At 36.0% G+C, this 19063-nt stretch overlaps 1 protein-coding gene across 4 annotated transcripts in view; it reads right to left on the bottom strand.

Annotated features, from left to right (window-relative positions):
• ICA69 (islet cell autoantigen 1-like protein) overlaps positions 1-19063 on the bottom strand; it is a 196201-nt gene that overhangs the window by 31723 nt on the left and 145415 nt on the right. For all 4 annotated transcript variants that reach the window (XM_090390956.1, XM_090390958.1, XM_090390957.1 and 1 more), the window contains exon 9: positions 5135-5427. In XM_090390956.1, coding sequence (XP_090247082.1) covers positions 5135-5427 — 293 coding nt within the window. The remainder of the gene's footprint in view (positions 1-5134; positions 5428-19063) is intronic.

Raw genomic sequence — 19063 nt, forward strand, 5'->3', positions numbered from 1 at the left:
AAATACACTAGTGGTTGGCTAAATCCCAAGCTACTAGCTAATTTTAATTCATAATTCATTCAGTATAAAAGTGAATACCTAATAATGGGATACACAATAAGAAAGTGGGGATTGAACAATGGGTCTGAATCTCTGGTTCTTTGCATTCTTTAGGGGCTATATGGAAGTCTACTTACAGGAGCTTAGGATTCAAAATTCAAAGACCCTGAGATTCCAAAACTAATTTCATTTAAAATGCTTTTAAAATACAGTAAAACTCTAATTATGAAAAAACAGCCTATAACAAGAAGTTAAGTCCATTTTTAGTGTTTTTTTTATGCATGATGAAGGTAATAATATTTAATGAAGAAAATATTTTTAGATTGCAATGATAACAGTTTTGATAAAATTAGCATTTCTGAAATTTTATTTAATCTTCTAAATATATTTCATTAAGTTTTTGAACTTAATGAAATATATTAAGTTCAAATATTACATTTGATTTTTTATTATTTTATTGTTCATCTGAATGAACAATAAAATACAGAAAATCTAAATGTTTACACACTGTCACAATGACCAGGCATGTATTAATGGAGAGTACACAGCAAATTAGAATGCTTACAGATATATATATATATATATATATATTCATATTTATATATACTGACTATAACCGAGACTAGAATAACAATTAAATTTATTCAAAACACAACATGTTTCATCAGATTGTCCGACTTCTTCAGGAGTGGGAACATAGAAAGCAATAAAGTGACTTAACAATAGAACTTCAACACGGACTGTAGCTACAGTTCAAAGCTAACTGATTTTGTAATAGTCGTTTTATAGTGATACGATGTTTCTTATAGTGTTTACTTGCTTTCTATGTTCCCATGTCTGAAGAAATCGGACAATCCGATGAAACATGTTGCGTTTTGAATAAATGTAATTGTTATTCTAGTCTCGGTTATAGTCAGTATATATAAATACAAACATATCCCAGTACCGAGTTAATACTACAAATTGCTATATATACACACACACACACACACACACACACACACACACACACACACACACACACACACACACACACACACACACACACACATATATTCAATTGGAATTTCAGCACATATTCTTTTTTAAACTGTACTTCAGTTTTTTACATTAGATCTGTTGTTGTTATTTTACAATGTTTCTGTTATTTTTTATATAATTCTTTGTATTGGACACCTGACGAAGTTGATTTTCTCAACGAAACTAGAGGTGTCCCACGATTAAACCTTATTCTTTTTAATCTCAGTGTTATAGTCATTCAAACCATATTAATATTCATAGCATTATTAACCGAGTAAATATGAACTCCAATATACATATATATATACATACATACACACACACACATATATATATATACACACACATACATATATATATACCGTATTTTCCGGTGTATAAGATGCTCCTATGTATAAGACGCACCCAAGAAATTTAATACAATTTTCTGGAAAAAAACCTAAAAAAAAACTTTTTCTATAGGAGGAGGTCCAAAATGTCTTTCAGCTTCCCTATTCCCATGATCTGCATATTTTACAACCTGCAATTTGTAACTTGAGGTATATGAATGTCGTCTGTTTTTTTCCATCACTAAAATCTAAGGGGAAATATCAAACTGAACACAAAATATCTCAACACGTCAACTCAATACTGATAAACATCGGTAACTGATTACTCGGATAAGATATTATGAAACTTGAATAGGGACTCCCCGTTCTTAGCCAATGACGCGCTAGAAGTCATGTGAAGATCAGGCATCAATTTGATCACCATTAACCGCCTACAAAGATCTTGGAACATAAAAGGGAGTGTGTATGATTTTGAAAAGAGGAAACAATCTTTACCTTCATTATATAAGACGCACCCCATTTTTAAGATGAATTTTTAAGGTAAAAAAGTGCGTCTTATACACTGAAAAATACGGTACATCTATTTCTGAAAAATAATGCAACCTTTATCAACTGAATTATTTGCTGTAATGTCAATGATTAAAGTTAAAATAAGTAATGTTTCAATCTGTAATAGCTTCATTTAATCATGCTCAGATGAACTGCATTCAGTGAATTACAGCAGGTTTGCCTTTCTTAGTATAGAATTCCTGTCTTAATATAGCAAGCACATGCATTAATAATAAGTTGTCATCTAGTGTTTAAATTTTTGTATGGTATCACAGACCTCTTTAGGCATATAAAGTTTTAAGAGGGAGAGAACAAAGAAGTTGTTGATGTACATTAACTGTTACTTTTCCATTCATTTACTTCATGTTGCATATAAAGCTTTTGTCATCACTTACAGCCTCAAGGGGTGTAGAGGATACTAGGTCAAATATTAAATATCTTTTTTTTATAAGCTTCTTATTTTATCACTAATTTTCTTCCAAATTAACCCATTCTGTACAAGATATGAAAATTATAGACCTCCTAAAAAGTAGGTTATTTTTTAAGTTGTGTTTAAAAGCCTATTTATAAGCAGGCATCTTATATTATTGATATAAGATGCCTGCTTTTAAAACTACATGAATATATCAAAAATTTTATTGAACTGAAGAGACTTAAGCAGAAGTTTATTTATTATGCCATTCTGTGAAGCATTCTATATTGCACTTCGGTTTTCAGAGCATCCAATGCAACAATTTGTTTCTTTATGTACTAATTAATATACTATACATCAATTTATTGGATGTACGAGGTGGTATCAAAAAGTTTTGAGACTAGCTCTGTTTACGAGAAATTATTTATTTACTTTTACACACTATCACCTTCAAAATAGTCCCCTTGCATAGCAATACAGCACTCCCAGTGTTCCTGCCACTTCTGGAATGTGTCCTGGAAGTCTTCTTTTCGAAGCGTGTCAAGCACTTTCTGTGATCCGCAATGGTGTCAAAACAGTAACCTTTGAGTTGGATCTTCATCTTCGGGAAGAGGACGAAGTCCGCAGGAGCCAAATCTGGCGAGTAGGCTGGGTGCGAAAGTGAGATCATGTTGTTTCCGGTGAGAAACTCACGTGTTAGGGGAGCTCAGTTACAGGATTCATTGTCGTCATGGAGCATCTAGTTTTTCACGCACCACAGATCCAGTCGCTTTCGCCAAATGTCCTCCCTCAGATGCCTTAAAACCTGGCAGTAGAACTTGCAATTGATGGTCTGGCCTCTGGGGATGAATTCTCGCTGCACAATGCCATGAATGTCGAAAAAGACGATGAGCATGCACTTGGTTGACCTGCAGACCTGCCTCGCCTTTTTCGGTCATGGAGATGATGGGCTCTTCAACTATGAAGACTGTTGCTTTGTCTCAGGGTCGTACCTGTACATCCAAGTTTTGTCACTGTAATGATCCTCGACATGAAGGATGGGTCATCCACAGCACGCTGATGGAGTTCTTGGCAGACTTCGACGCGGTGTTTCTTCTGCTCCTGGGTCAGCAGCCTGGGGATGAACTTGGCACCAACACGGTGCATGTTCAAATCACATGTGAGGATTGCCTGGACTGTTCCGTATGACACACCGACAATGCCAACAATGTTATGGAGTGTTCTCCGACAATCATCATGCACAAGTTGCCAAATGGTTTTGACATTTTCAGGGGTTGAGCTTGTTGAAGGTCTTCCTGATTTCTCGTTGTCTTCCAGTGATGTTCTTCCGCTCTTGAAGTGCGCGTGCCACTCAAAAACGCCTCGAATGACTCATTGCAGCATCGCCATAAACTTGGTGAATCATATCAAACGTCTCTGTGGCAGATTTGCCCAGTTTCATGCAGAATTTCACGTTCGCTCTTTGTTCTAACTTGCTGTCCATGATGAAATCGCAGATGTGGTAACGCATGTAGTCAGAATAGCACCAGTTGCACAGCTTCCGACGTACACAGGACGATGTCTTTTGGCACACTGACTTATGAAGGTTAGTGCTCCCTGTGACTGTGCATGCAGCCATCTGTTGACCCGTTACAAAACTAGTTTCGAAATTTTCTGATACCACCTCGTATATTTGAACTATGAGGCATAAGCTCAATATGAACAAGAGCACGGACGGCCTTTTCCAATTTTCTTGAAACCTGCATGAGGATTACTGCAATGAATTTATTATAAGTAGCAATTCTTTCTAAATTATGCATTTATGGAATTTACAGTATGATCATAATACACTACTTGAACTAAACTTTCCATTTACAGTATTTTGTAAACAAGAAATCCATTTAGCAGCCTTTGCACTAGGAGGTGTTGGCCCAGCTTCTTGAACCGTGTGTGGGATTTATGACTTGGGTCAAAAGACTCTAAAAGCTGATTTGCTTTATCGACAACTCTGATGTATTCAGAGTTGTCGATAAATCTGGTAAAATATTTTAGTTCCTCTGGAGTATGTTTTATTCTTTTCTCACTAATCTAGCTGAATATTTTGTGGTTATCATACATGCTATTCTATGGTCTTCCATTTCATTAGAAAATCATTTTCTTTATGAGGAGTACCCATGAGAGAAGCATATCAGGAGGCAGGAATTTTGATGGAGCTGAAAGCTGGAGCAGAATAAATCCTACTCTAAAACTAGAGCAAGCAAATATAAGTTTTTGAGAAAAATTAGAGAAGCAAAAAATTGGCATCAATGGCAGCACCATATTAAAAAAAAAAAAAAAAAAAAGATATAGGAAGAAACTTGACATTGTAAGCAGTGAAGAACATGTGGGCAGAACTAGTCTAAGATGGTATGGTCACTTCAACAGAGAGAAAAGAAAGAGTAGCATATTTACTGTTTCATGTAAAGATTGCGGGGGAAAAAACCAGAAGAAGATCAAGATCTAGGTGATGCAATTAGAAATACCACAGAAGACTGAAATATAAGTTTGACAATATTGAAGTCCTGACAAATAGCAAATTAATTTGGTGGAAGACTATCAACAGGAGGTTTAATAATAATGGAAATCATGTTGTACTATCACAATATCCTGTGCCACTGTTGAAAGTGCACATATTAGGAATTGGATTATGATAATTTTTACTCTTGTGTACTAATTTTATTAGTAATCCTCAACAAAGAATTAAAAATATTTGTGCTTCTTGTATATGCAGCTAAATTATAAAAATGTAAAATACAACTAAACTTACATGTTTGTTTTGTTTCATTCTTCTCAATAACTGAATGGGACATATTAGATATATGGTTTGTCAATTTTGAATCACCTCCAATGTTCAATAAAGGCACATCATCTGTTGACTTTTCTTGAATGAGTGACTTAGCTTGCTTTCCCTGATTAGGATTGGGTGATATGTCTCTTTTGTTTGGAGAATCAAACAGATTTTGCAAACTTGCACTCTTCTTTTTGTTTATGGATTTTTCATCAGTACAGCCCTCTTTATCATCATCTTCATCATGATAATCAGAATCAAAAAAAAGTAAACTACAAAATAGAAAATAAAATTGACCAGAATAAATATAATTTCTTTCAGAGCAGCAAGATTTCAGAAAGAACAAAGTTATTTATGAAAAAAGTACTAACTGTTAAAAAATAACAGTGAATGATTTTATTTCTGAGCTGCAGATTTTGTGTGCGTGCGTACGTGCATATGCATTGGATTGGTTTCTGGATGAAAGCAAGGTTAAATCATGTATGCATAACATTTAACCTTCAGATTGGGATTGGTGGCTATCTGAAAAACAGACATTCAGGTTAATAAAATTCAGAATTATTTCATCATCATCATCATCAAATTCCTGACATGTACCCTCAAGGGGTGTGATATGATATGATATGATGGTACTACATGAAAAATTTACATCATTACTAACTTCCTATCTACAATTTTTCTCCAAATCAGTCTATTATTTGTCAAGACTCCAATATTATCATTATCAGATCTTATATTTCTACCGCCTAGGGCAGCACATTGTGCCGTATCAATCCACCTATATCTTGGTCTTCCTCTGGGTCGTTTTGTTGCCAACCTGGCACAGAACACTTGTTTTTGCTAATCTTTCTTCGCCCATTCTGTTTAAGTGACCATACCACCTGAGATTAGCTCTGCTAACGCATTCCTGGATGCCGACAATGTCAAGTTCTTTCTTAATATCCTCGTTTTTAATCTGATATTGCCATTGATGCCATCTGTTCACACCCCTAATCTTTCTCAGGACTCTCATATCTACAGTCTCTAGTCTTTGGTCAAGTGTTTTACTTCTGGCCCAGCTCTCAGATCCATAAGTTCTGGTTTGAACACTGTCTTGTATACAGTTCATTTAGTGTTGCGACTAATTTCTCGCTTATTCCATACCAGCTTTGTTGATTCTGTTGTCTATTTCCATATTTAATTTACCATCTTCACTAAAAATCGTGCCTAAGTAGCTGAAATGTTTTACTTGTTGGACAGGTTCCCCATTCACAACACAGCTGACATTTTCAACAATTCTATCTATTTTTATTGCCTTTGTCTTTTTAATGCTGACCTTCATACCATATCTATTACAACAGTTATTCAATTTAGTCAGGGAATCTTGCAAACTTGTAGCGGATTTATTTATAAGTATAACATCATCCGCATAAAGCAAAGAGCTGACATTAACATCTCCAATTCTGATATCATGTTTAATACCACTTTCCTTCATAATGTGATCCATATAGATAATGAATAACAGAGTGGATAATGCACATCCTTGTCTCACACCAGATTTAACATTAAACCATCTTCCTGTACATCCTTCATTTCTAACTGCCGACTTACAACTCAAATACAGACCAAGTATTGCTTGATATTATGCCCCATTGACATCATATAACTGTAGGGTATTGAAAAGCTCCTCTCTTGGCACCTTGTCATATGGCTTTTCCAGAACTACAAAACTTAAATACAGATATTTGTTATATTCCCATTCTTTCTCCACTATTTGTTGTAAAGTGAAGATCTGATCCTGACAGCCTCTATTTGGCCTGAATCCAGCTTGTTCTTCACCAAGCTTTTCTTCCACAATTCTTCTCAACCGCTTCTCAAGTATCTTTGCATAGATCTTGCCAGGAACACTCATTAGGGAAATACCTCTGTAATTCCCACATTCAGTTTTATTTTCATTTTTATATATGGGCACTATTAGAGCTCTCCTCCAATCATTGGGAATTCGTCCCTCTGTCCAGGCTTTCTGAACTATACAGTGCAGCCACTGTAAGACTTTTATACCACCATACTTCAGCATTTCTGGTCGAATATCATCTACTCCTGCTGCTTTCCCACATTTCAAGCCTTTAATGGCTTTTTTTACTTCAAGTATGTATATGTATTCCTGACTGTATGCCTGTTGAGTGTTTTTTACCACTGTGCAATCACTGCTTGTTTCATTTAGCAATTTTTCAAAGTAATTATTCCATACTTCAAGGATATCTTTTTCTCCTGTTTTCATGTCACCTTTATCATCTCTAACTCCTTTTACAGCACTCTTTTCTCCATTTTAAAGCTTCTTCAACAATCTCCAGAATATCTTACCACCTTCTTGATATTTATTTTCTATGTTCTTGCCCAAGTCCTCCCATGACTTTTGTTTAGCTAGTTTTACACATGTTTCGCTTTCTTACTTTTGTCTCTGTATTCTCTAAGAGCAAAAGCTCACTTATTTGCCAGGAACTTTTGATATGATTTCTTCTTTTCCTTCACTGCCTCTTTAACTTCCTGTGTCCACCATGGAGTCCTGATTTTTCTATCCTTGCAGACAAACTCACCACATGCCTCTCTGGCTGAATCAATCAGTGTTTTCTTCAAGGCTTGCCACTGAATCTTCAAGGTTTGGTTCCTGTTCTCAAACTCTTTCATTTTTTCTTCAATAAGCTTTGTGTATGTTAGTCTACAGTTCACATCTGAGAGCTTCTCAACTTTTATTCGATTTAAAACTTTCTTACATGTTATTCTTTTCAATATGAAATTCAATTTTATCCTGCTCAAGACTAAATAGTGATCACTTCCAATTTCAAATCCTCTGTACACGCTGGTGTCCTGCACCAGGGAGAAAACATCACTATCAACAATAACATAGTCAATGAGACTTTTCTTATTCCTTGCCTCTTCTCTCCATGTGAATTTGTGCACATTTTTATGTTGGAACATGGTGTTAGTAATAACCAGTCCATGTCCTGAGCATAAATCCAAAAGGTATTTGCCATTATTATTAGCTTTGCTCTTTTCCCTAAATTTTCCCAAAATATTTTTGTGTCTGACAATCATTTCTTACTCTGCTATTCAGATCCCCAACAAGGACCAACTTTTCCTTTTTCATTGTGTCAGCTGCTTTTTCGAAAGCATCAAAAAATTCCTCCACTTCTACCTTAGTAGAAACTTCTGTGGGACCATAGGCACAAATAAGTCTCATTGTCCAGTTCCCCATTCTCATATTTGCCCACATCACTGTACTTGAGACTACCTGCCATTTAAAAAGATTAGCCTCATATTTTGTGTTGAATACTATGGCTACTCCTGCTTTTCCTTGATTGTCATTGCCTGAATATAACATTTTGTATTTATTACTCAGAAAGATCTCACCAGTTTTTGTCTTTTTTGTTTCAGTCACCCCTATTAAATCGATCTGGTACTTATCTAATTCCTCAGCTAGCTCCATTTCTTTGCCATTCAGGCTTCTTATGTTGATAATACCGATTTTTAACTCTGGTGATGTTGAGTTGGGGTGCGTTTTCAGATTTGTTCCAGTAGCTGACTTTTCACTGTTCGCCCTGGTTCCCTGGCGAAAACAACAGGGGCTTTGTTTAGTTCAATCAGGTGAAGCCCCAGCCGGCATGAAATTTTGTCATGTTGTACCATCATTTTTTATTTTGGTTTAGCCAATTAGAATACAATTTGGTCGGCTAAATCCCAAATTGCCAGCCCATCCTCGTTCGTTCAGTATCCAGGTAGATACCAAACAGGGTGCATCACGAGACAGTGAGGATTGGACATTAGCCCTGATCGGTTCTCCGCATTCCTTTAAAGGCTATGTGGAGGTCTCTTCTGAGTTATACAGCATTAATTATAAGTTTAGTTATAATCTCCTCCCTAAAAGGAACTACTAAATTAAGCACCCCCAGAATTATTTATTAACTACAAAAGTAATTCAGTGATTCTTGATCACTCTGAATATGATCAAAAAATCCAAACCCATTCATAAATATCCAAGTATCTTTTCAACTGACTGAGATCCTACCTACAAACAAACAAAAAAGGCTTCTAAAATTACAGATAACATTATATTCTGGCCACAGCCACCTGAAACCAAAAACTTGGGCTTTATAATCTTAACACCATACATAAAAACTTGTCCAATACTTAGCCCAAGAGCTCTCTCATCATGGCCAAACTGCCTCTCACATAATTCTTAGAGACATTATGAACTGTTTTGATATATCTGTCCTGTTCACTAATCTCCCTAAAAGGAATCTCAGAACTTATTTTGACCTGATATTTCTGCATTATTCACCTTTACCATGCATCTTCTGGTTATTTCCCATGGTATGGCTTAAAAAATATATATATATATATATATATACTAGTGGGCTCTGCCCCCTGATGCCTACGGCGCCCAATCCCCGTGTTCCGGACTGGTAGGCCAGTTCTCCTTGAATTCTGATGACTCGACACTAAGGGTAGCCCCTGAGTGTCGAGTCTTCAAAAGGGGGCTCTTCCCCCCCTTGTGAATTCCATCCATGAAAGGTTGTAAATCTATGCATTAATGGAGGGTCACTACCCAGACTGGTTTCAAGAGTCAGACTCAGGAAGATACCAAGTTTGATATGTTTATTTTTAAGTCAATCCATGAGACATGTAACTATAAAACAGGAAAAAAAATCAACAATGCAGTGTTGTTAAGGTACTGTTTTTTTCCTGCACCTCAGATATCAATAGTTATCTGAGGTGCAGGAAAAAGTAGTACCTCTGAGATGACATGAAACTGATATACAACATTAGATGCACTGTTACCCTGTACAATGTATCTGTTGTTCACAACTGCCAGATTACTTGAGATCCCTAAACAAATTATGGAAATAATACAACACATTACATGTGGTCTACTATGATTATGCAATAATGCCAGACAAATAGGGGAATATGAAAATATATATACACCAAATCACTAAAGCAGCATGCATATATGGTACATTTTTTTCAAGTATAAGAATTATTAATGTTGTTATTATTACTTGCATGCTTATAGCCACTATATGGCTTTATTATAATATGTTAAATTTTTATTTCTGAATCCTGATGAAGCTGGCCATAGAGGCATAAAAATGAGCTCATCAAAAGAATGCTGTTATGAACATACCATGCCAGTAATTTCTTCAAATTACTGGCATGGAATGTTCATAAATGTCATCAGTATGGACTTTGCCACTGTCAATCTAGATTGGTCTTGTTAGTTATCTTTGGCCAAATGACAGAAAAGTTTTGAGAAACTCAAATGGATTAATCTTGATATTTCTAGGCCATATGACCTAGTACATTACAAAGGACTATTAGGTCTATCTTCCGCAAGTGAGTTGCCAGCTCTCTGTCTCTCTCTCTCTCTCTCTCTGTAGTCATACATCATATGTGGTAATGGATGGATCTATATCTTCAAACTGTTCAAATAATGCTTAGACATCTAGAAATATTTCCACAGTCACAATTCATCAGAACTGACAAAAATTCTCCCACTCTCAAAATCTTGTATAAAATATAGCAGCTATTCAACACTTCTTCACAGTAAACTCACAGTGCAAATGTTTAATACTGTTTAATTTGCACATAAATGATACAGGTTATTATTTGAATGGAAATATTTCATTGTTTACTGATAATGAATACTGAATAGTGTAATAGTTAATAAAAGTGATGTAGGGAGTTTGCAGGATGACTGAAACAGGCTGACAATATGGACAAAAAGGGTACCAGCCCAGTTTAATGCAGAGAAATGTAAACTTATGCATTCAGAGATGAAAAGATTACAAGCTGTGCACTACAGCAATACTGTACTCCAGGAAACTGATGAAGCTAGAGATTTTGCGATAATAGATAGTGAGTTGAAGTTCAGAGAGCATACTGTAAAAATGTCAGGGTAGCTGCTCATAGAATTAGGATTACCTAGTTACTGAAGAACAGACTAACAAATCGGCAGAAATAAGGAAGTTATCTTCCTCTTTATGAGGCCTTGATACCCACATCTTGATTATTGTGCACATATCTAATCACATGGGCCTATTTGGTATGAAGTAGTGGACAGAATCCAGGCAAGTCACCAAGATCGTGAAATATGGAATGCTCCTTATGAGAATAGGTTAAAAATTGTGGGTTACAGAAATTGGTTGGTAGGTGAAAAAAGGGAGATATGACAGACACACACAAATCACTTAAAGTTTTTATAGGGTTAATACAGAGGAAATTTTTTCAGTAGAGGATGGGGGAAAGGGAGAAGAACTGGGTCATATCTGGCAACTGATTGCACGGTTATCAAGGGTATAAGAACTAGATTTTTTTTTTCCACTTAGAGAGTGATGAATAAGTGGAATGGATGCTAGAAGCTGGTATGAGTGCTTTGTTGGTGAATGTGTTCAAGGAGAGGTATGACAGATATTGTGTGGATTTCTCACAATGGATCTTTCAGACATAACAATGATAAATTTTTCTTCCTCTTCATTCTTTCTACTACTGCTTTTTTTTTCCAACAGCCATGCCTCTTATGTATTTTAAAAAACTGTACTATCTACAGATCTTCAAATTATTATTATTACGTGACACCTCCAAGGAGTCCAAAAATTCATCAAGAGAGGGCACCCACTCCACAACTCTCTATCTCCACCACCCAATCCACCAACTACAGCAAACAGCAACTACCATCATCATCATCAATGCCATCTACTGCCCACCACTACTAGTATTTTCACAAACAATCACAAACATCCATGCCTATGGCAGGATTCGAACCCACAGCCTTTTTGGCTGGAGAGCGAATACACTAACCACTCTAACAGATAAGCTTAGGTATTGATGGTTATTCATGACTTATTTTTCACATTATTAACAACACCACAAACACTTTTAATAACAAATATTGAGTTGACAAACACTTTTAACAACAACACTGAGTTGAAAATCAGCTTATATTTCGCTGATTTTCAACTCAGCATCATCAGAGCACAACATACATGTAAACGCGACAGTGAGTGAGTGAAACAATATAATTGCAAAAGACAAAAGATCTAAAGTCCTATTTTTGGCGCCCTCTAACGAAGGAAAAAAAACACAGCAGTTATCCAGGAGTTTTTCTTAGGATAACCGTCTCCCAAATTTTTGGCAAATTAATGCAACCATATTTGTTAAGGTTGGGAGAATTCTTCAAAGCCATTGCTGACTCAAAAAATAATCTTTCAGATCTATAACGACTCCTAAATAGCACATTCGTTTTCCTCCATCTAATCCTGTGTGAAGGAGTGTCCTAAGCGTGGTCTGCCAGTCCCGACTTGCCATAGTAATAGTAGCAAACGTATCTTCCAGGCGGATGTTCACTGATCTTCCTGTTTGCCCATAATAGGCCAAATCACAGTCACACGGAACTTCATACACTCCTGGGTGTGCTAAAGGGTGAAGTTTATCCTTAGGCGAGCGGATCAGAGTTGCCAGCTTGACACGAGGTTTGAAAGTGGTGCGAAGGCCATGTTTCAACAATACTTTGGCTATTTTTTCCGATGTACCTCTGACATAGGGAATAGAAATGGTCATGTTGTATTCTTGTGTATTAGGGGAGGGCAGAGTAATGGGCCTATGTAGTATTTTATCTATTTTGTAGGGATTATAGCCGTTGGCTAAGAACGTATGGGGCAGGTATTGGAGTTCAGTGGTCAGAGCTGTATTGTTAGAACAAATGGCTCTGGCTCTGTGTGTAAGTGTTTTTAAAATGTCGTACTGTTGGACTGGATGATGATGATGTGATTGTTTATGTAGGTATCTTCCTGTGTGTGTAGCTTTCTGTAAATAGAAAAAGATAGTGCACCATCTGAAAGGCAGGTGACTAATGTGTCAAGAAATGGTAAACAGTTATTTGATTCTTTTTCGACTGTGAAGTGAATTTTGGGGTGTTGGCTGTTTAGGTAGGTGACAAAAGCATCCAAAGTGTTTTGTCCATGGGGCCAGATGGCAAACACATCATCTACATAGCGTAACCACACTTGTGGCTTGTATGTAGCTGTGGTAAGTACTTTGTTTTCAAAGTGTTCCATGTAAAAATTTGCTAACGGGGGAGAGAGGGGGGGGAAACCCATAGCAGTACGATTAATCTGTTTGTAGAATTTCCCCCCCCCATGTAAAGTAACCTGCATTCATGGTAAATTGAAATAATTCAAAAATATCTGGGGGAAATTTAGACTTGATTAAATCAAGAGTGTATATAAGTGGTACATTGGTAAATAAGGAGGTGACATCGAAACTAACCATTATGTCTGAATCTTTTAGGATAACCAGTGTTGCCAATAAGGGGGGCAAGCGACTTGGCTAAATGCCAGGCCAGTTTATATGTGGGACTATCTATGCTATCAACTATGGGGCGTAGGGGAATATTAATTTTGTGGATTTTTGGTAATCCATAAATACGGGGTGGTTTAACATGAATTGGTTTTATTTTCCTGATGATTTCTTTGGGCCATGATGTCACTTTTTTCAGTAATTTTCGGACATTTTTCTTTTGAGACATCATAGGGTCTCTATGTGTAATTTGATATGTGGAACTGTCACATATGAGACCTTGCATTTTTCTGTTACACTCTTCTTTATTCATGATAACTGTTGCATTTCCTTTATCGGCTTTTGTAATAATAATATTTTTATTATTATATAACTTTTTTAGGGCAGTTATTTGTTTACATGGCATATTGCTTTTTGGAGACTTAGCCTTGTTTATAGTTGCAGCAAAAATACTATAGTGTAGTATTTTTGTATAGTTGCAGCAAAAATAAATAGTATAATACTAGCTATATCTAGTCGCATGTTGTTGGCCATTGCTGGCGGAGGATCGTGAATACCCCATTCTACTTTCATCATAATTTCTAGTTTAGGAATTTGTTTGGGCGTGACGGCAAAGTTATGTCCTGGACTGAGAGCGTTCTTGGCTTCTTCAGTGAGTGTTTCAGACGATAGGTTTATGACCACGTGGTCTCGTCGAAGTTGCAGTCCGGAATTCGTATGCTGGCGTTGTTGTAGGAGTTCAAATTTCTTTAGGTGTTTGCTTTTTACTTTTGTGAATTCTTTTTTTTTGCTGCAACTATAAACAAGGCTAAGCCTCCAAAAAGCCCCCCCCCCTCTCCCCGTTAGCAAATTTTTACATGGAACACTTTGAAAACAAAGTACTTACCACAGCTACATACAAGTCACAAGTGTGGTTACGCTATGTAGATGATGTGTTTGCCATCTGGCACCATGGACAAGACACTTTGGATGCTTTTGTCACCTACCTAAACAGCCAACACCCCAAAATTCACTTCACAGTAGAAAAATAATCAAATAACTGTTTACCACTTCTTGACACATTAGTCACCCGCCTTTCAGATGGTGCACTATCTTTTTCTATTTACAGAAAGCCTACACACACAGGAAGATACCTACATAAACAATCACATCATCATCATCCAGTCCAACAGTACGACATTTTAAAAACACTTACACACAGAGCCAGAGCCATTTGTTCTAACGATACAGCTCTGACCACTGAACTCCAATACCTGCCCCATACGTTCTTAGCCAACGGCTATAATCCCTACAAAATAGATAAAATACTACATAGGCCCATTACTCTGCCCTCCCCTAATACACAAGAATACAACATGACCATTTCTATTCCCTATGTCAGAGGTACATCGGAAAAAATAGCCAAAGTATTGTTGAAACATGGCCTTCGCACCACTTTCAAACCTCGTGTCAAGCTGGCAACTCAGATCCGCTCGCCTAAGGATAAACTTCACCCTTTAGCACACCCAGGAGTGTATGAAGTTCCGTGTGACTGTGATTTGGCCTATTATGGGCAAACAGGAAGATCAGTGAACATCCGCCTGGAAGATACGTTCGCTACTATTACTATGGCAAGTCGGGACTGGCAGACCACGCTTAGGACACTCCTTCACACAGGATTAGATGGAGGAAAACGAATGTGCTATTTAGGAGTCGTTATAGATCTGAAAGATTATTTTTTGAGTCAGCAATGGCTTTGAAGAATTCTCCCAACCTTAACAAATATGGTTGCATTAATTTGCCAAAAATTTGGGAGACGGTTATCCTAAGAAAAACGCCTGGATAACTGCTGTGTTTTTTTTCCTTCGTTAGAGGGCGCCAAAAATAGGACTTTAGATCTTTTGTCTTTTGCAATTATATTGTTTCACTCACTCACTATCGCGTTTACATGTGTGTTGTGCTCTGATGATGCTGAGTTGAAAATCAGCGAAATATAAGCTGATTTTCAACTCAGTGTTGTTGTTAAAAGTGTTTGTCAACTCAATATTTGTTGTTAAAAGTGTTTATGGTGGTGTTAATACCGTGAAAAATAAGTCATGAACACTAACCACTCGGCCAACCAGGCTGGCAATCCAATGTTAACTTTTTTCCACTTACAATGTTAATGTACTACAGCTTGAACAATCTCTCATATATGGGACCATAAAAACACCCATTGTTATTAAAATTCAGTTTAGAAGAAAGCAATTTACTTGACCATAATAGCCACCTGGACTACAATTGTACTAAAATGAAAAGACCTGAGAAACACTTGCATGCAAATGAAATGGCTAATGTTTGCTTTAAATTCATGCATTTATGAACTGAAAAGAGAAAAAGACCAAGAAGGAAAAAAGTTTATTCAACTAGTTTCCTACACTCTATGGCATACAACATTGAAATAAAATGCAAATTTTAAAAAATATGTATCAACAGACCGATTCCTAAAACTGCCATATATAAAATAGTTGCTAAAGTGAAGGTAAACATTTGCAGATAACACATGGCTCATTACTGAGCTGTGCTACATAATGTTTATTATAACTTCCTAGTTCACAGCTTTTTAGGTCTTCAATGTATGCTAACCAGGTTGGCTTAAAAATGAGACCTTGGATTTTGTTGCATTGTTGGACAAAATATCATTTCAACAGCTTCTTTGAATATAATTTCTACTACTAATTTCTCATTAGTAGTATGACATGCTAGGCCTGATTTATGTACCCACCATTTTTTTACATCTTTAATATGTTCTTTCATGTGAATATCTACTGAACATCCCATCTGTTCGACCTAACAGATGCTGCACAGACAGAAATATACACTCTGTCTCTTAAATGGAATTTAAGAGATAAGGTATATATTTCCTTATTTCTTATATATAAGGATTTTTTTTTCTCACTGATATTTCTTATATAAGGAAATACCTCTTAGTGTCTTTATGACACCTCATTTCTGAGCAAGATGATGGTGTGAGGTAGGATGTAAATATCTTCCAGTTTTTTTTTTTTTTTTCTACACTATACTGTACACTAAAAAGAGAGTCTGTTTTGATCATTAACCGAGATAAGAACTTCTAGAAAAGAAAGTGTTCTGTTTTGTTCAGTTTTGACTGAAAAATGAATTTTGTGAATTCAACTATTTAGGAAGCTTGTAACTATAAAATTTCTTTGAAACCCAGCTGGACAAAGAAAAAATCTCTTATGGTATTGTTCAAGGATCATCTTTTCAAATGATTTCATGTATATATATTATATTCATCAAGTGCAGAGAAATCAAAACTTCCACTGCCAGGTTTTCTATTGATAGACAAAATCCTCAAACTTGAAGAATGTGTTTTCTAAATTGATGATGTCTGACAGAAAAATATCTTCTAATAATAATGTTGTTGTTTTCTCTTAGAATGTTTGTAAAAAATATTTATTACATCCAAACTCACTAAAAGATATCAGTCAGATCTAAACTGATATGCTTAATTTTAAATTCAAGATGCCAAGAAATTATATTCTTGGTTTAATCCTTTGTCCAAGTGAACAAAGTTTGCACGTGAAGCATCTTCAAAACTGGGCTACTTGTATATAGAGGCTAATGACTTCATCAATTGCCTTAGAATCCCATAATGCACCCCCCCCCATTCAGAGGTGTATAATGCAAACCATTATGGGAAGGATCACTACCCAGACAGGTTTCAATCTTTACTGAGGTCTCAACAGTGGTAGCCAGAACCAGAAGAGACACCAAGGTTGAAGTAATACATTTCCTTCAGAGATGTATTACTGCATTGCTGTATTAATTTATACAAGTTAAAAAACTTTCAAAATGCTTAATATAGAATACAGAATTCCTACATCTTGCTGATATTTATTTTGTTCTTAAAACATCTTTTTGCATCAAGAATTCAAAATTCAATGAAAGAAACATCTTGATGAAGGAAGATGTTTTTCCTACATAGATTAATAGTTTAGCTAATTATTTGGAGAGATAGCATGTAGGAGAATGCCTGCATCCACCAGCCTTAATGGAATACCTTCCTTATGAATTTTAGATCTGGATGTTTAGATGTAATTTGATCTTTGATTTAATCATAAGGAGTTATCTCATCTTGTTTTTGTACACGTTTGAATCAAGAACAGTTGAGTTCCCTTTGTCAGCTTTTAATACTAAAATGTTGTCATTTTTATGAATATCAATGAAAACTTTTACATCTGCTGCAAATAACATTTTTAACAGGAGGTTCAGAATTAATCAAAATAGCAGCTGTTCTTATGCATATTATGCCTGCTTCATCTCTTGAAATTCTATGGAGAACTTTTTTTCTATGTTTGCCATGATGTCCACTTCTGATAAATATAATTGGGTGCTATTAACAAAACTGAAGCTTTTAAATTATGCACACTATGCTTGGCTAGAGAGAGAGTTGACTGCAACTTTATCCACAAGATGCTCAGGAGAGTCTTCCATTTAAGAACATATTAAAGATGTTGAAAAACAGTGAGCACAATACATATGGTACAGCATAGCATACTGCTAATGAAAATCATTAAGTATTGTGGGAAGTTTTCGGTATTGAGACCACATTATGATGTAAATAAAGAGTTCAATAAAAATAAGCAATTAAAACCTGATGAGTTTCGTAAGTCATAAGACTTACATCATCAGGAATTATTATTATTATTATGTGACACCTCCAGGGAGTCCAAAGACTCATCGAGGGAGAGTGTGCCAACAGCATCGAACGATTGAACCCCTTCCAACTACTAACCGCGCTCAAACTTGCTTAACTTTTTGCGAGCCATTAGTAGCAGAGGCTCTACCAATCGACCAACCTTTGCAGGGATACTGGTACAAAAACGTTTTACACAACAAAAGACTATAAACAATTAATTACACATACTAGATGTTATGATAACTTCAAAACTGTTACATACAAATGAGAAACCAGAATAAAAATGCAATGCTCCAACACTTAGTAATGTAAGTGTTGGAACATCGCTAGTTGTTGCTATCACATTCAGCGTGTCATATCCTAGGTCTGTGGCAGTTAAATTTTTTATGAAAACAGACCATACTTGGTGTAAGATTAAGCCCTGATTTTTATTGCATTGTGGGGATCCTAAGCACTTGCAAGGTTTCTTTAAACATTCTTGTAAAACAATTATGATCAATATATGACATTTTTGTTTATTTTTTAACGGTATATATTAGAACACAGAAACTAAGTAAATAATTAATTTATTAACTTATTGCTGATATTTCGCTGGTGTTATAACCAGCATCTTCAGAGCACAAAATCACAGTTTGTCACAATACGCGAGGCTATAACAACATGGTGTAATCAACGGACTAGTTAAACAAAATTGTAGCAGCAACACAAAGACTAGAGTCCTGATTTTTGGGGCCCTCTATCTGGAAAAAAAAAAAAAAAAATGCAGCTATCACATAAGACTAGAGTTCCCCCCCCCCCCAAAGCCAACCTTTACATGGAACACCTGGAAAAACTAGCAATCAATACAGCCACTCTCAAACCAACACTTTCGCTAAGCTATGTTGACAATGTGC

Source organism: Typopeltis vanoorti, chromosome 3 (genome assembly GCF_054136105.1).
Source record: "Typopeltis vanoorti isolate ZY-2024b chromosome 3, IOZ_Tvanoo_1.0, whole genome shotgun sequence".
Classification (NCBI taxonomy): Eukaryota; Metazoa; Arthropoda; class Arachnida; order Uropygi; family Thelyphonidae; genus Typopeltis; species Typopeltis vanoorti.